This window comes from Salvelinus sp. IW2-2015, unplaced genomic scaffold, assembly GCF_002910315.2.
Source record: "Salvelinus sp. IW2-2015 unplaced genomic scaffold, ASM291031v2 Un_scaffold1357, whole genome shotgun sequence".
Lineage (NCBI taxonomy): Eukaryota > Metazoa > Chordata > Actinopteri > Salmoniformes > Salmonidae > Salvelinus > Salvelinus sp. IW2-2015.
In genome coordinates, this window is record NW_019942858.1 from 121,904 (window position 1) to 142,693 (window position 20,790).

General features: G+C 45.1%; 1 protein-coding gene across 1 annotated transcript in view; it reads right to left on the reverse strand.

Annotated features, from left to right (window-relative positions):
• Positions 1 to 20,790, reverse strand: part of LOC112070549 (MAP7 domain-containing protein 1) — a 70,479-nt gene that overhangs the window by 9,294 nt on the left and 40,395 nt on the right. Inside the window, exons 4-12 of the mRNA XM_070439024.1 lie at positions 19,741 to 19,904; positions 17,874 to 17,985; positions 12,889 to 12,993; positions 10,854 to 10,976; positions 10,333 to 10,472; positions 9,868 to 9,998; positions 8,497 to 8,762; positions 7,506 to 7,794; positions 1,752 to 1,962 (exon numbers count right to left, since the gene is read on the reverse strand). Of these exons, the coding sequence (XP_070295125.1) occupies positions 1,752 to 1,962; positions 7,506 to 7,794; positions 8,497 to 8,762; positions 9,868 to 9,998; positions 10,333 to 10,472; positions 10,854 to 10,976; positions 12,889 to 12,993; positions 17,874 to 17,985; positions 19,741 to 19,904 (1,541 nt within the window). The remainder of the gene's footprint in view (positions 1 to 1,751; positions 1,963 to 7,505; positions 7,795 to 8,496; positions 8,763 to 9,867; positions 9,999 to 10,332; positions 10,473 to 10,853; positions 10,977 to 12,888; positions 12,994 to 17,873; positions 17,986 to 19,740; positions 19,905 to 20,790) is intronic.

The following is a 20,790-nucleotide window of genomic DNA, read 5'->3' on the forward strand; positions in this document are numbered from 1 at the left end:
GCCAACAGAGGGACTAGTCTACACACACACTGAGGGGGCTAGTCTACAACACACAGAGGGGGGGCTAGTCTAACACACCAGAAGGGGGCTAGTCTACACACACAGAGGGGGAGCTAGTCTACACACACAGAGGGGGAGCTAGTCTACACACACAGAGGGGGGCTAGTCTACACACACAGAGGGGGAGCTATCTACACACACAGAGGGGGAGCTAGTCTACACACACAGAGGGGGGCTAGTCTACACACACAGAGGGGGCTAGTCTACAGACAGACACAGAGGAGCTAGTCTACACACACAGAGGGATCTAGTCTAACACACACAGAGGGGGCTAGTCTACACACACAGAGGGGGCTAGTCTACACACACAGAGGGGCTAGTCTACCACACACAGAGGGGGCTAGTCTACACACACAGAGGGGGCTAGTCTACACACACAGAGGGGGGCTAGTCTACACAGCCACATAGGGGGCTAGTCTACACACATAGAGGGGGCTAGTCTACACACACAGAGGGGGGCTGGTCTACACACACAGGGGAGCGATCTACACACACAGAGGTGGGCTAGTCTACACCACACAGAGGGGCTAGTCTACACACACAGAGGGAGCTAGTCTACACACACAGAGGGGGGTAGTCTACACATAGAGAGGGCTATTCTACACACACAGAGGGGGAGCTAGTCTTACACACACAGAGGGGAAGCTAGGTCTACACACACCAGCTGAGTGGGGGGGCTAGCTTACACAACACAGAGAGGGGGGGCGTAGTCTACACACACAGAGGGGAGCTAGTCTACACACACAGAGGGGGGGCTAGTCTACACACACAGTTACACGCAGTACGGGGTAGACGGGGGGCTAAGTCTACACACACGAGGCGATCTCACCGAGCTCCTACACGGTCTCAGAGGGGGTCCTAGAGTTATCTACACACACGAGGGGGGCTAGTCTACACACACAGAGGGAGCTAGTCTACACACACAGAGGGAAGCTAGTTCACACACAGAGGAGCTGTCTACACACACAGGGGCCTACGTCTAACACACACACAGAGGAGGCTAGTCTACACACACAGGAGGGGGGCTAGTCTACACACACAAGAGGGAAGGCTAGCAGGTCTACCAGCACACATAACGTATCTGGAATATTGTCTGCGGTTGTCTTAACGTCTTACACCACACAAGGGGGTCGTTACCGCTCTACGGATCACACAGACTGGTAGCTAGATTCATACTACTAACCAGCTACCGCATCGTCAGGAAGCTTAGCTTCTCACATTTTCATCTTAGTCATCTTCTTCTCTCTCGTCCTACTCTTGTGCTTCTTTGGTCTACTCCTTCTACTATCTACTTGCTTCTGCGGAGGCAGTAGCTCTACACAGCACAGAGGGGGGAAGCTAGTCTACACACACGAGGGGGAGACTAGTCTCCACACAGAGGGGGGCCTTAGTACGTACACACACGATGGGGAGCGGTACGTCATTGCACTCAGCACACTACGCTGGTCCGATAGCGGACTCTCAGTCCTACGCTATGTAGCCAGTAGGCTCGCAGCGGGCTAGGTCACGTACGACTAGAGTGGGGGCTATGCTCTCACACACACAGAGTGTGTAGCTAGACTCTACATACATCTGCTGCGGGGAGTGCTCAGTCTACTACACACGAACCGCGCTCGAGAGGGGGCTCGTGTCTACACACACAGATGTGCTCAGCTCCTAGATCACCAGACAATCAGCGGGTGTTCTCCTACATGCTCTCTTAGTTGGGGGTGCTTGTTCACCTGTTTCTGTAGGCGCTCATTCTCTTCCTGCTCTGCCCTGGCTCTCTCCTGCGCCTCCTTCTCCTCATCCACACGCTGGGCCTCGTCTCTCAGGCGCTGCTCCTCAGCCATGAGGCGCGCCTCCTCCTCTCTGCGCTTGCTCTCCTCCACCTCCCGCAGCTTACGCTCCTCTCGCAGGACCCTGAGCAAAGGATGACAAGCATTTAGCAATCCTACCTATAATGCAGTCTCTTCCCCACCTTCGCTGTGTCGCCATGAGTATAGCGAGCAATACAACCTATTATGTATCGACAACCACTATACCAATCAAAACATAGGCTCATTTACAAATGTACAGTGCCTTCAGAAAGTATTCAGACCCCTTGACTTTTTACACATTTTGTTATGTTACAGCCTTATTCTAAAATAGATTTTTTTTAATTTGGGGAAAGGCACACACCTGTCTATATAAGGTCCCACAGTTGGCAGTGCATGTCAGAGCTACAACCAAGCCATGAGGTTGAATGAATTGTCTGTAGAGCTCCGAGACAGGATTGTGTCGAGGCACAGATCTGGGGAAGGGTACCAAAACATTTCTGCAGCATTGAAGGTCCAAGAACACAGTGGCCTCCATAATTCTTAAATGGAAGAAGTTTGAAACCACCAACACTCTTCCTAGAGTTGTCCGCCCGGCCAAACTGAGCAATCGGGGGAGAAGGGCCTTGGTCAGGGAGGTGACCAAGAACCCAATGATCACTCTGACAGAGCTATAGAGTTCCTCTGTGGAGATGGGAGAACCTTCCAGAAGGACAACCATCTCTGCAGCACTCCACCAATCAGGGCTTTATGGTAGAGTGGCCAAATGGAAGCCATTCCTCAGTAAATGGCACATAACAGCCCGCTTGGAGTTTGCCAAAAGGCACCTAAAGACTCTCAGACCATGAGAAACAAGATTCTCTGGTCTGATGAAACCAAGATTGAACTCTTTGGCCTGAATGGCAGTGTCACGTCTGGAGGAAACCTGGCACCATCCCTACGGTGAAGCATGGCGGTGGCAGCATGATGCTGCGGGGATGTTTTTCAGCGGCAAGGAATGGGAGACTAGTCAGGATCAAGGGAAAAATGAACGGAGAAAAGTACAGAGAGGTCCTTAATGAAAACCTGCTCCAGAGTGCTCAGGGCCTCAGACTGGGGAGAAGGTTCACCTTCCAACAGGACAACGACCCTATGCACACAGCCAAGTCAACGCAGGAGTGGCTTCGGGACAAGTCTCTGACTGTCCTCAAGTGGCCCAGCCAGAGCTCGGACTTGAACCCAATTGAACATCTCTGGAGAGACCTGAAAATAGCTGTGTAGCAACGCTCCCCATCGAACGTGACAAAGCTTGAGGATCTGCAGAGAAGACTGGGAGAAACTTCCCAAATACAGGTGTGCAAAGATTGTAGCGTCATAATCGCTGCCAAAGGTGCTTCAACAAAGTACTGAGTAAAGGGTCTGAATACTTATGTACAGTGGCAAGAAAAAGTATGTGAACTAGAGGTCGACCGATTATGATTTTTCAGCGCCGATACCGATACCGATTATTGGAGGACCAAAAAAGCGGATACCGATTAATCGGCCGATTTTAAAAAATGTATTTATTTGTAATAATGACAATTACAACAATACTGAATGAACACTTTTATTTTAACTTAATATAATACATCAATCAAATAAATTTTGCCTCAAATAAATAATGAAATATGTTCAATTTGGTTTAAATAATGCAAAAACAAAGTGTTGGAGAAGAAAGTAAAAGTGCAATATGTGCCATGTAAAAAAGCTAACGTTTAAGTTCCTTGCTCAGAACATGAGAACATGTGAAAACTGGTGGTTCCTTTTAACATGAGTCTTCAATATTCCCAGGTAAGAAGTTTTAGGTTGAGGTTATTATAGTAATTATAGGACTATTTCTCTCTATACCATTTGTATTTCATATACCTTTGACTATTGGATGTTCTTATAGGCACTTTAGTATTGCCAGTGTAACAGTATAGCTTCCATCCCTCTCCTCGCCGCTACCTGGGCTCGAACCAGGAACACATCAACAAAAGGCCACCCTCGAAGCATCATTACCCATCGCTACACAAAAGCCGCGGCCCATGCAGAGCAAGGGGAACAACTACTCCAAGTCTCAGAGCGAGTGACGTTTGAAACGCTATTAGCGCGCACCCCACTAACTAGCTAGCCATTTCACATCGGTTACACCAGCCTAATCTCGGGAGTTGATAGGCTTGAAGTCATAAACAGTGCAATGCTTGAAGCATTGCGAAGAGCTGCTGGCAAACGCATGAAAGTGCTGTTTGAATGAATGCTTACAAGCCTGCTGCTGCCTACCACTGCTCAGTCAGACTGCTCTATCAAATATCAAATCATAGACTTAATTATAACATAATAACACACAGAAATACGAGCCTTAGGTCATTAATATGGTCAAATCCGGAATCTATAATTTTGAAAATAAAACGTTTATTCTTTCAGTGAAATACGGAACCGTTCCGTATTTTATCTAACGGGTGGCGTCCATAAGTCTAAATATTCCTGTTACATTGCATAACCTTAAATTTTATGTCATAATTACGTAAAATTCTGGCAAATTAGTTCGCAACGAGCCAGGCGGCCCAAATTGTTGCATATACCCTGACTCTGCTTGCAATGAACGCAAGAGAAGTGACACAATTTCCCTAGTTTAATATTGCCTACTAACATTAATTTATTTTAACTAAATATGCAGGTCTAAAAATATATACTTCTGTGTATTGATTTTAAGAAAGGCATTGATGTTTATGGTTAGATACATTCGTGCAACGATTGTGCTTTTTTCGCAAATGCGCTTTTGTTAAATCATCCCCCGTTTGGCGAAGTTGGCTGTCTTTGATAGGAAGAAATAGTCTTCACAGTTCGCAACGAGCCAGGCGGCCCAAACTGCTGCATACACCCTGACTCTGTTGCACAGAACGCAAGTGAAGTGACACAATTTCCCATTGTTAAAATAAATTCATGTTAGCAGGCAATATTAACTAAATATGCAGGTGTAAAAATATATACTTGTGTATTGAATTTAAGAAAGGCGTTGATGTGTATGGTTAGGTTCACATTGGTGCAACGACAGTGCTTTTTTCGCGAATGCTCTTGTTAAATCACCCGTTTGGCAAAGTAGGCTATGATTCAATGATAAATTAACGGGCACCGCATCGATTATATGCAACGCAGGACAAGCTAGATAAACTAGTAATATCATGTGTAGTTAACTAGTGATTATGTTAAGATTGATTGTTTTTTATAAGATATGTTTAAGGCTAGCTAGCACCTTACCTTGGCTCCTTGCTGCACTCCCATAACAGGTAGTCAGCCTGCCACGCAGTCTCCTCGTGGAGTGCAATGTAATCGGCCATGATTGGTGTCCAAAAATGCCGATTACCGATTGTTATGAGAACTTGAAATCGGCCCTAATTAATCGGCCATTCCGATTAATCGGTCGACCTCTAATGTGAACCCTTTGGAATTACATGGATTTCTGCATAAATTTGTCATAAAATGTGATCTGATCTTCATCTAAGTCACAACACTAGACAAACACAGTCTGCTTAAACTAATAACACACAAAAAATGCTATGTTTTCATGTCTTTATTGAGAACACCGTGTAAACATTCACAGTGCAGGGTGGAACCACTCACTTGAGGTCATGTCACAGTGTCTCAAATCGGGTTGAGGGCAGGACTCTGACTGGGCCACTCCAGAAGGTTTATTTTCTTCTGTTGAAGCCATTCTGCTGTTGATTTACTTTTGTGTTTTGGGTCATTGTCCTGTTGCATCACCCAACTTCTGATGAGCTTCAATTGGCGAACAGATAGCCTTACAATCTCCTGCAAAATGTCTTGATAAACTTGCAAATTCATTTTTCCGTTGATGATAGCAAGCTGTCCAGGCCCTGAGGCAGCAAAGCGGCCCCAAACTATAATGCTTCCTCCACCATACTTTACAGTGGGGATGAGGTTTTGATGTTGGTGTGCTGTGCCTTTTTTTCTTCACACATAGGGTTGTGTGTTCCTTCCAAACAACTCAACTTTAGTTTAATCTGTCCACAGAATATGTTGCCAGTAGCGCTGTGGAACATCCAGGTGCTCTTTTGCGAACTTCAGACGTGCAGCAATGGGTTTTTTTGGACAGCAGTGGCTTCTTCCATGGTGTCCTCCCATCAACCCCATTCTTGTTTAGTGTTTGACGTATTGTAAACTCGTCAACAGATGTTAGCATGTTACAGAGATTTCTGTTAGTCTTTAGCTGACACTCTAGGATTCTTCTTAACCTCATTGAGCATTCTGATCTGTGCTGCTGCAGTAATCTTTGCAGGACAGCCACTCCTAGGGAGAGTAGCAACAGTGTTGAACTTTCTCCATTTATAGACACTTTTATAGATACTTTTGTAACCCTTTCCAGCGTTATGCAAGTCAACAATTCTTTATCATAGGTCTTTTGGGATCTCTTTTGTTCGAGGCATGGTTCACATCAGGCAATGTTTCTTGTGAATAGCAAACTAACATTTTGTGAGTGTGTTCTATAGGGCAGGGCAGCTCTAACCAACATCACCTATCTTGTCTCATTGATTGGTCTCCAGGTTAGCTGACTCCTGACTCCAATTAGCTTTTGGAACTTTTTACAACCTACACTGTGAATGTTTAAATGGTGTATTCAATATAGACAAGAAAAATACAATAATTTGTGTGTTATTAGTTTAAGCAGACTGTGTTTGTCTATTGTTGTGACTTAGATGACGATCAGATCAAATTGTATGACCAATTTATGCAGAAGTCCAGGAAAGTCCAAAGGGTTCACATACTTTTTCTTGCCACTGTAAATGTGATATACGTTTTACATTTTTTATAAATTAGCAAAACATGTGTGTGTAAAAAACGATTAAATCAATTTTAGAATAAGGCTGTGACCTAACAAAATGTGGAAAAAGTCAAGGGTTCTGAATACTTTCCAGAAGGCACTGTATACATCTAGATTTAGAATAAATCAGTTAACATGTGCTCTATCTTAAAGAGTGAATCTTTGTCTTTGTACAACATTGGCAATAGCTGTGTCAGGAAAATAAAAAGTTGAACACAATCAGGAAATGAAACTATTTTAAAAGGAAATAGTTGCCTGCTGATAAAATGGAGAGGAACAGAGAGTAACAGGAGCCCATTGCCCAGCCTGACAGCTGTCCCGATATAAATACCCAGTGGTCACATAGTAACTGTGGTCAACATGGCACAATAGGCTGACGCGGGAAATCCTTTTTAGCTCATAAACCTGAGCGGAGGGGGGCAACTTAAGCCGTTACACAAATGTCAACAGCTCCACACCTCTGGGGGTAACACGAGCACCACACATACTGTATCACAGACAGAGCTGAGTGGTCTAATTCTGCCATGCATACGATACGGTGGAGAACTGTACTGCACTCCATATGTTGATGCTTTACACTTGAAATTATTCAAATTGTGATGTGCTGCCATGGTTACTTCCACCTTGTCCCTTCAAGCTGGTAAGAGATAGGTTGTCTTTACAGTAGATAGGATAATGGATATAAGGTGTTTCTGGAAGACCTGGGAATATTGGGGAAATTTCAGGAATTTTGCAACCCGACTAGACACTGCTCTGGCTCTCTCCAGTGTGGGTTTATGTACTGCAAATGAGGATAATATGATTCTCACTTCTCTCTCTCCTCCAGCTCGCGTTTCTCCTGCTCCTCCCGCTCCCTCTGCTCCCGGGCCTGCCTCCTCTTCTCGGCCAGGATCCGGGCGGCCTCCTCTGGGTTGTTGGTGCCCGCCATGGGCTTGGCTGACGAGGAGGCTGGGGCTGGGGACGATGCAGGGACACTGGGGGTTGATTGGGCAGAAGGAGGGACCTCAGAGGGAGTGGCGGTGGCCGTCGTGATTGGTGTACTCAGCGAAGGGAGCGTGGCCGGAGCAGAGGATACCACGATTGAAGGAACGGGGGAGCCTGGAGAGAGTTGAACAGGAAAAGAGGAGAGGAATGGGAAAGTCCAATAAAAATATTTTTCTATAGACAAATCACTGTTCACACTAGTCTTCTTTAAGCTGAAACCTTGATGAAACTGTGTAATTACACTATGACAAGTACACTAGACCCCTGGTCTAGATTCGTCTTGATTGATTCAAACAGTGGCAAAGCATGGAAACTTTGGCAATTTTTGGATTCTGTAAACTTGGGAGACTTGTAATTATAGCATTTTTCCAGTAATTAGCACCACCTCTGCTGTTCTCAATGTGTGTGAAGGAGAGAAAGACAGAGAAGCTGTGTAACTCACTTAACGAGCTGGCATTGCTGGCGTGCCTAATTAACTACGACGGTAATCATCCTCTGGCTGTGCCGACGCTACTGCGCACCGACACGCGCGCGCACACATTCACTTTTTCCAGTTTGAGTTTCAAGTTCACTCTTCTCAGCAACGGGAACAACTGAGCCAAACCACAAAGAACTAAAGAAGCAAAGTATGAATCAGCCGTGGCAGGCAATGGCCTACAGGAAACAGACACACTAAAATCCAACTTGTGTCAGGGGGAAATTAAATGGTACTGAATTGTATGGGTACACAGTGTTCTCTCATCCCCGTAAGAGAAGTACACTGTACTAACACATAACCCTCCACCTGGGGGTACTAACTAGCTACTGCATACTCACTCTTGCCTTTGGGCTCCTCGGGTGTGGCTGACCTACGGCCGCGGGTCTCCCTGGCCCTCTCCAGGGGTACGGGGGAGGAGGTGCGCCCGTGGTCCACCCGGGCCGGGGTCCTAGCCCTCTTGGGCCGGGCCTTGGGGGTGGAGGGACTAGCCCGGGCTGAGGAGGGGGGTTTGGGGGAGGCAGCAGGGCTAGGAGAGGAGGAGGAAGGTCTTGCTCTAGGAGTAGTGGCAGGTGAGGCAGCCCGCTGTCTGGATAAGGGACTAGGACTGGAGAGAGGGAGGGAGGGAGGGAGCGAGGGGGGGAGAGTGTGAGAGAGAGCTATTATGAAAAACATGAATACATACAGTATGTCTGACAAATCATTAGAAATCCTTAGAAATATGTAAATAATAATAAGCAAACAACAGTTAAGTAAAGTTTAGTCGAACATTTAGTCATATCCAGTCCTAGGGATGAAAAAATTGTCCGTCTCTATACACAATCAAGCAAGGAGACTACCACTAATACATCCATTGAAGTAATACTATTGAACTGTTTCTGTTACATATGTGCCTCCCTAACCTCAAGTGTCAGACAGCAGTCAATAAACATGACCTCACCAGGTAGCAAGGGTCAGACACGACACAACACAACTTAACACGGGTAACATTGTGTGGTCTGTGACAGAGCATTATGGGATGGTTTCCCAGCAGTAGAGAGTGTAATAGTCGCCGCTCGGGACAGGAAAGTTCCATTATACCAGAGTGATGTGTGTGTGTGTGCACTTCTCTTCTTCCTTACGGCATTTGGCATTCTCTCTCGCTCTCTCCCTCTCTCTCTCTCTCTCTCTCTCTCTCCCTCTCTCCCTCCCTCCCTCCCTCGACCCTTTTTTAAGTCAGAGCACTCATTTTTGTCTCTCTCTTTCTCTCTATCTGTCAGTGAGTCCATCCATTTCCAAGTCCCGCGGCCGGCTATGCTAAACACACTGGGTAAATATCCTTTGGCTCAGGGGCCTCATGCTTTTAAGTCTTAGCTCGAGTTCACTTAAACACACAGACACGGTGGTTTTACCATCTGCACTCACAGCCATGGTATCTTTGTCTTTTACTGTATCCCTAACCTCAGGAAACACTCTAAGCTCTAATTGTAGTATTTTACCCTATTCACACTATAATGTCGACCCAATCTATGTATGCTGTGCTGTCCTGTATATGTTCTTTACACATGATCCTTTCCAGCAAGTTTTCAACAACTATGGTGGATGTGTAACCAGGACAATACAGTACAGCCTTGGCTTGACTTGGTTCGGCTCGGCTCAGTAGTGGGTAAAGGGTGTTCAATGCTTTACTGTGCCAAAGGCAGATACAGTAGATCTGTGTGAGGGCAGGTTACCTGGGGTCCGGTTTGTGTCTCATACTGGGTAAGCACGGTCTCTTCTTCAGCACCGTGGCTTTGCTGAGAGCACTCTTCTCCTTCTCGTTCTCCCGCTCCTTGTCCTTCTTCTCTTTCTTTTTCTTCTCTATCTGCAGAGAGACAAGGGCAAAGACACAAACCGTCAGAAAGGTATAAATGATAAAAACATCTCTCGCGAAACCTAAAAAATATACGGTACATTCTAGCTTATTCATAAGTGCCAAACAGTGTTGCATTGCATTTAAACGGTAAGGGATGGTAGTAGTCGGCGCTCCAGATTTCGGACCATGCAGGCCTGCAGGCGACAGGTGTCGAGTCCTGTCTGTCTGTGCCCTTCACTGTCTAGGACCCTCTTCGTTTTGTATCTCTCCATCTACTCTCCTCTCTATCCCGTCAATGAAATTGAAAAACACGAAAGGAAAGAAAAAGGGGTGGTTGACGTACCGGCGTGGAGTCGCGTCGGCGCTGGGTGATGTCGGGCGTGCTGGACGTCACCCTCCAGCGGTCGGAGCAGCGGTGGTGAGGCCGGTGGGCACACAGCGTCAGCGGGCTGGCCGAGGCCGAACGAGGGCATAGGGGCGACTCTGGAGGGACGGGAAGGAGAGGCACATAGAGAGCAGGCAGGAGATAGAGAGAAGGGCGGGAGGAGAAATAAATACGACACCCATATCTAAAAACACAAGCAGAGCACAGGCGACAAAGGTATTCATTGCCGCACATCACGTCACATACCCTACATCAGAGTTCCTCAAACCTCTTATCGTAGATCGTAAGCTCGTTCAAGGGCTTGATGATTAGTTGACAAGTGGAATCAGATGTGCTAGCTCTGACTGGAGCAAATTGATCAAATACATGGAACTGCTGGGGGCCAAGAGGATAGGTTGGAGAGATGCTGTTCTAAATGACAAAGATCCCCACTAATAGCAGGTCTCATCTATCCCAGTGTGACTGTGCTAACTACTTACGGTCTTTACCGTTGCTGAGCACGCTGGCGACGCTGCGACTACGGGCCAGAAAGGACAGGGTGGGCGTCATCAGTCGGTCCACAATGCTGCTCTCCCACGGGCTCAGCTGGAGGCTACGGGCTGCTGGAGGGGCCAAACATTACCAATGTTAACGCATATATTCAAAATTCTACGGTGGCCCAAGGAGCAAACCAGCTTCATTTCCAAAGCTGGTTTGCCTCTTAGAGCCACCGTGAATGTCTCCACTTCTGTATCGCTACGTCAGACGACGTCCGTGTTCAAACAGTATTAATATGCACCTTATACCCACTAACTGTTTGATAACTATTGCAACCCAATTTTAGTAAATTACTCAAATGTAATGATCCAATCTCGCGTTCACATCACAGCATCACAGAAAGGCCTTTTGCTTCTCGTTTTATATAAAATAGTGACAATGAGCTAAGCTTTGCTCAGTTAGCTTTCCCACCTTATATGTTATAATGACAGATCAAATAACACTATCTCACCCGCAAAAACCCTTATGTCTCTAGTAAACACGCTCTATGGGGAAATGGTGGGTTCCATAATAGACTGGGAGAACTTCCAGACACATAATAACATGAGAGGGAGGAAGAACACAGCCTATATGCCAGAGCAGTATAAAGTAAGCACTGCCAGAGTTAGCAACATCCTTTATTTAGAAAAACACCTCTGGCTGTGGAGGCAGCTGTTCAGAACATTGACATTGAAAACGAGGGAGGAGAGAGATGAAAGAAGTCCACTGCAGAGGTCTGCTCGGGGTCGTTTATGGTACACCAAATCACGTCCCACTTCCCTATTAAACCTGCCCTGAAGGATAATAAGGTTATCCAGCAGAGCGGGAAAGAGAGAGAGAAAAGGCTGGAGAGAGAGAAGTCTGACGAGCAGAAGAGAAAGAGAGAGAGAGAGAGAGAGAGAGAGAGCAGAGAGAGAGAGAGAGAGAGAGAGAGAGAGAGAGAGAGAGAGAGAGAGAGAGAGAGAGAGAGAGAGAGAGAGAAAACTGAAATAAAGAAGAGAGGAGAGTGAGCTTCTTGATAGACAATGAGTGAGACAAAAGAACAGGGGGTAGAGGAGAAAGAAGAGGAGTAGAGATAGGGAGGAAGAGACGAGAGAGAGGAAGAAGAGAGAGGCGAGAGTGAAAGATAGGGGAGGTAAGAGAGAGGGAGAGAAGGAGAGGAAAAGAGGGAGAGGGTTTACGCTTTCACCAGAGTCACCTTAATCTATTTTCAAGCATCACAGTTGTTCCTGTGGAGTTTTCAGAATGCATTATCTCTCAAAACGCTGACTCATCCCTTAGTGGCTGACTTTTTAAAATTTGAAACACTAAAGTTCCTATGTGTTCACACCGGTACACTGCAACCTGAAAGAACCCTGTACCTGCAGTGGTGTTCTAGGTGCACTGAAACACCTCTGACTTGTGTGAGTAACTCTGAATATGAGTTGCTAGATTCAGCTTAGTACAGTGTAGTTATTTCGGGTTAGCATAGGCCTGATAACCCATTCATCATCATCATCATCTCCCGTCACCATCACCATTCAAGACATCCTCATCACCGTCACCATTCGAGACCTCATCATCACCATTCAAAACATTGACCAAGACTTTCCAACGAGTGAAAAAAACATCTACTGACACACAACCCAAAGAGCATGAAATGACCATCACCAGCAAATGAATAACCCAAGAGAACACCAAAAAACGCGGGACATAAAATATAAAGACAGCGTAAATGAACCCATATATTCACACCAAAGTATGAAGTATATAAATGCAGGGACTGAACAAAATGCAGAGGGAGGGAGAAAAAGCATAACCCATGAACCACAGAAGAAAAAAAACTAAGGTGGATTTGAATTTGGAAGGTGAAAATGATACGGTAATCAACCATCGAACACAGACAGGCGATTGGATTGGAGACGGCGGTGGGGAGAAAAAAAAATGTGGAGAAAAAAATGTGAGAGAACGAATATGAAAAGGGGGCGTTCCCGGAAAAGGGGGCCTGACGTGTCTTACTTCTGTTGGGGGAATTCCAAAGGGTGGCGGAGGACTTGGAGAGTCTCTTGTTTATAACCGAGTCCACGTGTTTGGGCAGGTTGACCGCCGACATGGAGCATCTGCCTGTGAAGCCAAGAGAGTAGTCCACAGAGATGGTGGGTCACACTGTTTCACACAGGGGAGGGAGACCTCCAGGATGTGTCACGGTGATATCTATCCCCCCCACACACGCATACATACACACAGCAAACATCCAAATACCAAAATGGTGTATTTCCAGAGGGCAACTATTTCTGATTCAATAAAGAAAAAAAAWATATATATATCTGTATTGAACTTTTCTCATCTGACAGTGTTATTTGACATTCCTTTTGACATGGAGATAACGGGAAACAGAACTGAAATTCAAACTGTCATGTCAAAGTATACTTTGAGGAGCCTCCACCAAAAATCGAATACAAACTGAAAACAGACAATTGATGGTAGAGGGAAATAACACAGCTAGGGGGCTTTTTGTACGCACGGAAAAAATATATTCAAAGAAATATTGTGTTGAGTCTAGTGGGTCATGCATCATTCAGTTAGATCTTGATGTTCAAAATAGATACACTTGACAGTAGAAGTCAAAAGTTTGGACACACCTACTCATTCAAAGGTTTTTCTTTATTTGTACTATTTTCTACACTGTAGAATAATAGTGAAGACATCAAAACCATGAAATAACACATGGAATCATGTAGAAACCAAAAAAGTGTTAAACAAATCAAAATATATTTGATATTTGATACTCTTCAAAGTAGCCACCCTTTGCCTTTGTCACGCCCTGACCTTAGTTCCTTTTTTATGTCTCTATTTTGGTTTGGTCAGGGCGTGAGTTGGGGTGGGCATTCTATGTTTTTGTTCTATGTTTTGTATTTCTATGTGTTTGGCCTGGTATGGTTCCCAATCAGAGGCAGCTGTCTATTGTTGTCTCTGATTGAGAACCATACTTAGGTTGCTTTTTCCCACCTGGTGTTTGTGGGTAGTTGTTTTCTGTTTTGTGTGTCTGCACCAGCCAGAACTGTTTCGGTCGTTATCTTTGTTATTTTTGTTATTTCAGTGTTCATTTAATAAATATGGACACGTACCACACTGCACCGTGGTCCTCTCCTTCCAACAGCCGTTACAGCCTTGATGACAGCTTTGCAAACTCTTGACATTCTCTCAATCAGCTTCACCTGGAATGCTTTTCCAACAGTCTTGAAGGAGTTCCCACATATGCTGAGCACAAGTTGGCTGCTTTTCCTTCACTCTGCGGTCCAACTCATCCCTAACCATCTCAATTGGGTTGAGGCCAGTTCATCTGATGCAGCACTCTATCACTCTCCTTCTTGGTCAAATATCCCTTACACAGCCTGGAGGTGTGTTGGGTCATTGTCCTGTTGAAAATCAAATGATAGTCCCACTAAGCGCAAACCAGATGGGATGGGGTATCGCTGCAGAATGCTGTGGTTGCCATGCTGGTTAAGTGTGCCTTGAATTCTAAATAAATCACAGACAGTGTCAACAGCAAAGCACCCCCACAACATTACACCGCCTCCTCCATGCTTCACGGTGGGAACCACACATGCGGAGATCATTGTGAAGCAAAATTACAAGATTATATTATAATACTGTTATTGCATCAAATGGTTGTTTTATAGAATAGAATAGGGTTCTTAAAACACTCTCATCTGTGTGTGGTCTTCTGAGTTGTGCCTCTGGGGCTTAATGCTGACAGTGGATTTACGATGCCTTTGGTGATTAAAAACCTAAAGACCGCATTCCATAGCATGAGTTGGTGTTTGTGTACTGGGAGGTACCAGGGTAGAGATGGCTTGGGTATGGATAATGATGAGGGGAACCTTGTTTTGGGGGCCAGACCCTGGTTTCCACACAATGAGAGACGTCTTTACAGCAGATACTATACTGGCTGCTGTGAATGATTATTTTCTTTCATACGAAATCCTAACCTTGTGCCCCATTCCACACATCTGTTGTTTGTCATGTAAACTAAGGGGGTGTATCTTTGCCATATAAAAGATCTTGGTATTCTTTGTGACAGGGCTCTCAACACAACAGTCAAGAGTGTTGTGTCATTCACTTATGTGTGTGGTGTGACGTTTAAGTATAACTCTGACTTGTGTGATAAGTTTGTCTCTCCTCATTTGATAATAAAGAAATAACCACCACAATCATCCGTTCACCTACTCTGTGTTTCACAAAGGCACGGAGGTTGGAACCAAAAAGCTAAAATTTGGACTCATCAGACCAAAGGACATATTTCCACCGGTCTAATGTCCATTGCTCGTGTTTCTTGGCCCAAGAAAGTCTCTTCTTATTATTGGTGTCCTTTAGTAGTGGTTTCTTTGCAGCAATTTGACCATGAAAGCTTGATTCACGCAGTCCCCTCTGAACAGTTGATGTTGAGATATGTCTGTTACTTGAACTCTGTGAAGTATTTGGGCTGCAATTTCTGAGGCTGGTAACTCTAATGAACTTATCCTCTGCAGCAGGTAGAGGTAACCTTGGGTGTTCCTTTCCTGTGGCGGTCCTCATGAGAGACAGTTTCATCATAGTGATTAATGGTTTTTATGACTGTACTTGAAGAAACTTTCAAAGTTCTTCAAATTTTCCGGATTGACTGACCTTCATGTCTTAAAGTAATGATGGACTGTTGTTTCTCTTTACTTATTTGAGCTGTTCTTGCCATAATATGGACTTGGTCTTTTACCCCCAAATAGGGGTATCTTCTGAATACCACCCCTACATTGTCACAACACAACTGATTGGCTCAAGCGCATTAAGAAGGAAAGAAATTCCACAAATTCACTTTTAACACTACCTCATGAAGCTGGTTGAGAGAATGCCAAGAGTGTGCAAAGCTGTCATCAAGGCACAGGGTGGCTACATTGAAGAATCTACAATGTATTTTGATTTGTTTAACACTTTTTTGGTTACTACATGATTCCATATGTGTTATTTTATAGTGTTGATGTCTTCACTATTATTCTACAATGTGGAAAAAAGTACAAATAAAGAAAAACCATTGAATGAGTAGGTGTGTCCAACGTTTGACTGGTACTGTATGTCTAACCTGCATTGATATGATTAGAATGTAAATGTAAAAGAGCATACGTCCCGTCTTTGTCCCAACCTGAGCCTGCTGTACACAAAGTAGTAACAGTGTTTTTGTTACCACAACCTGCTGTACTACACAAACTAATACCAATGTCAGTCAACACAACTGACACAAATGTAACACAACTGACAACCAGCGGAGTGAACTACTGAGACAACCCACTGATTAAACACCATTCCCCTCCAGACCCTCTAATAGAGACTAATCATGTGAACATTGTGCCCTTTAAATTAAATGCCACCAGACATACGAAAGTAGTCTGATGTTAATGGGGGAATTGGATGTCTCTGTCCTAAATGTCCCTCCTCAGATATGGGTCTGCTGTTGTTAGAGATGGGCAGGGAGAGGTTCTTTGTCTGCAGGCCAAGATAGAGTTCTGCTGCCTTTTCCTAAATAACTCTGATGGATTCTCAGTAGTCCACTGTATCCTGTTTGTTTACGCTTGTTACCGTTCAGTCTTTCTTTTCCTTCTTCTTTTTTCTACCTTTCAGTCTTTGACAGCACTGGGTCTGAAAGAGGAGGCTGGGGGCAGGTTGATTTGGCAGACAACATTTGCCATTACTCATGGCTCATAAGGGACGTAGTCTGGTCCCAGATCTGTTTGGCTGTCTTGCCAACGTCTATGGTCATTGTGAGCATAGACGCATAAACAGATCTGGGACCAGGCTATTAGTGATTCCATGACTTAAGATAATATACTGTATATGAGACCCCCTGAGATTTAGACTTGCAAAGGTGGAGAACAGCTAATGACCCTGAATTAAACAAGCAGTCAAGCAGTAGCCTACACTATGTGCCTGAGGTTGGTTGTGCGGATAAGGCCATAACCCTGCTTGCGTGGGTTCGAATCCCGGTCAAACCCAGGACTTTTCTTCACACTACGTATATTCATTCTATCTCTCCCCTTCATTCCTTTCAATAATATAAAATCCTTTTTTTTTTTTATTGTACACTGTAGAATCACCAGAGACCGTACAAAAACAGGGGGAAAGAAAATAAGGGGACGACTGTTGAGTATGTCGCACAAACGCAGACCGGAAAACATTGGTCAGAATTGTTTGTCTCTCGCAGGGCATCACTACATATCTAACACCATCACAGCCCCACCCCCCACCCCCCACACCACACATATACACCTCAACCATGCCTGGACATCTCATATTCACCTCAGCCTTGACATTACCCATCTATTTCCTCACGGAATGAAGCCAATGTTCCCTCCCTCTGCAGGGAAATTAGACTACTGTAGTGTAGCACATCCCAGCAAGAGCAGATAGGGATATCAACCCACCTGTCGTGTGTGTGTGGGTGTGTGTGGTATCTCAGAGTGATTTAATTCGAGATAACGATGTATCTGTGATGAGGTTGAGAGGAGCTGTTCAGCAGTGTAGGCTGTTTGATGCCAGACTGAATCATGGAGAACCACCTCTGCTTAATAGGGTTGAAGGTGACTGGAATTCAAGTTTGACTGTCACTAATTGACTATATACTTTAAAGTGAGTGACCTAATTTATGGTTTACTTTAGTGCAAAACAACCGTAAGATTGTGAAAATATGTAGACTGTGAATGTCTGCACAGTAGTACCATTTTCACACTACTGAAGCGAGCCAAAACGAGCTGTACTGCACTGGCCTGGTAACGCATCCACCAAAGTTGCTGGAACTGTGCTGGGAAGGACCATGTGAAAAGAAATGATCCAAGCCAAAACAGTTGTTTGGCTCAGCAAGATAGTGTCAAATGAGTATAGATGAGGCAGTTGTCTTTGAAGGAAGGAGAGGCTTTGGCCGTGTCTGGGTCAGTGGGCTCTAGTTCTGGGTTCCTGTTTCAGCGGTAGGTACTCACTTTCTCTCTGGCTGGAGTTCTGGCTGAGGCCTCCGGCCCAGGACAATCTCTGCTGACGGATCTCAGCCCAGGTCTTCTTAGTGGACCGCTGGAGGGCAGCCTCATATCGCTCCTTCATACCAAACATGGAGAAATACTAGGTTAGCACTAGTTAATAATTCTCTTACCCAATCTCTTCACCCACCTTATTCTCTCGTTTTGTTACAGTGAGTGGAATTTAACCTCTCCTTCAGTATTTTCTAACCTTCATTAAGACAGTGTGGAAATAGATATGGGAGACAAATCAAATCAAATTTTCTTGGTCACATACACATGGTTAGCAGATGTTAATGCAAGTGTAGCGAAATGCTTGTGCTTCTAGTTCTGACAGTGCAGTCACGCTTTCAGTTTTGCGCGAATGCTGCCATCAATCCACGGTTTCTGGTTAGGGAAGGTTTTAATAGTCACAGTAGGTACAACATCTCTGATGCACTTGCTAATAAACTCGCTCACCGAGTCAGCGTATACATCAATGTTATTGTCTGAGGCTACCCGCAACATATCCCAGTCCACGTGATCGAAGCAATCTTGAAGCGTGGAATCCGATTGGTCAGACCAGCGTTGGATAGACCTGAGCACGGGCGTTTCCTGTTTTAGTTTCTGCCTATAGGATGGGAGCAGCAAAATAGAGTCAGGGTCAGATTTGCTGAAGGGAGGGCGGCGGAGGGCTTTGTTTGCATCGCGGAAGTTAGAGTTGCAATGATCCAGAATGCTACCAGCTCGTGTCACGCATTCAATATGCTGATAGAATTTAGAAAGCCCTGTTCTCAGATTAGCTTTGTTAAAATACCCAGATACAATAAATGCAGCCTCGGGATATATGGTTTCTAGTTTACATAGAGTCCAGTGAAGTTCTTTCAGGGCTGACGAGGTATCTGCTTGTGGGGGGATATACACGGCTGTGACTATAATCGAAGAGAATTCTCTTGGGAGATAATGCGGGCAGCATTTGATTGTAAGGAATTCTAGGTCAGGTGAACAAAAGGACTTGAGTTCCTGTATGTATGTTATGATTACACCGTGAGTTGTTAATCATAAGGCATACACTCCCGCCCTTTTTGCCAGAGAGATGTTTGTTTCTGTCGGCGCGATGCATGAAGAAACCGGGTTCCTGTACCGACTCTGACAACCTATCCCAAGTGAGCCATGTTTCCGTGAAACAGAGAATGTTACAATCTCTGATGTCTCTCTGGAAGGTAACTCATTCCCTAATTTAGTACACCTAGAGATTGGACATTGGCGAGTAATATGCTCGGAAGCGGTGTGCTCGCCTTCTAAGTCTGACCAGTAGGCCGCTCCGTCTGCCTCTCCTGCGGCGGCCACGTTGTTTTGGGTCGGCCTCTGGGATTAGATCCCATGTCCAGGGTGGAGGTCAGAACAAAGGATCACGCTTCAGGAAAGTCGTATCCCTGGTCGTAATGTTGGTAAGTTGACGTCGCTTTTATATCCAATAGTTCTTCCCAGCTGTACGTAATAACACTTGAGATTTTATGGGCTAACAATGTAAGAAATAAAACATATACTGTATATATTTTTTTAAACATAGTTTCCTAAGGACCTGAAGCGAGGCGACCATCTTGGTCGGCGACATCTTGCAGGGAAAGCAGGAAAAGCGGACGTGGGGATTGAACCCACGATCATCAGGGCTCTAATATTGGCTTGCTGTGAGGAGTGCTACCCCCCGTTCTGGGGTGAAGTTTCCCCTAGGTACAGATCTAGGATCAGCTGCCCCTCCGCAAATACTAACCTTTGTCATTAGTTAAGAAAATGCTAAACTGACCTAAGATTAGCGTCTAGGGGTACTTCACCCTTCTCCCTCACAACCCACCTTGTTCTTTTCTAGTTTTTGTTTCTGCCTCTCCTCCAGGGCAGAGCGACGTTTCTCTGTCTTGATCCGCTGCTCCTCCAGCTTCCTGCGCCGCTCGTCCACCTGGCTATCCCTCAGCTGCCGGGCCTTTTCCTCTTTCTCCAGCCATTGGGACTTCTTCGCCGCTACGGGAAAACCACATCAGGAGGGTTAGAGAGGCAAGATAACAAAATTGGGATCAAGAGAGAATTCTCTCTCTCTTTGAAGCCCTGTTCAAATGTCTCAAAAGTGCATCGTTCATTTCTCCCTTCCTTGAGACAATCACTGATTGGAAATGACTAGACAAGTGAAAGCCATGTGGGGGAGCCCTCTTTTTCTTCCTGTCCACTTATTTGAGAATCTTCTATTCTCTCTTTGAATACAATACCCTTGCAGCTGATAGGCAGAGCCCTGTTGCATTGTTAGATGTTGACCAACATTTTAACGTTGTGTTTTAATCTGTTTCAATAAAAAACAGTACTTCTTCCAAAAGCAAATCTGTGGTAAACAGTATTTTAAGTACTTTTAAATAAAACACAAAATGTCTCTTCACTCTGATCTTGACTGTGCTTTAAAATCTCAAATCCCTCTGAAGTGCGGGTGCGTGGAGCAGTGTTTCTTTTCAACAGGGAAATTCCACTTTCCCTCAGATATAAATTGAATTACTTCACTTTGCACAGAGCGACACAGAGGCAGCATTATGCAAGGTTCAGCTGATACCCCTGGACTGACACTTTACCACGTTAATCGCATCATGCGCCGGTTTCAATAAACCGCACGCTTTGATATGGTAAGCGTCCCCACCCCCTGAGCCATTCAAAGAGGGTGTATAAGGTGGTATTATGCCACCAACTCTATGACTGCTCCTGCATCTTAAATGGCATCTTATTCCCTACATAGTGCACTACTTTATGACCAATGCCCTATAGGGAAATAGGGCACTAAATAGGCAACAGGGTGCCATTTGGGACACAGAGTGCTTCTCTCTCTTTGCACATAAGCCCCCATGAACGATCAGCTTCTTTGGGGGGG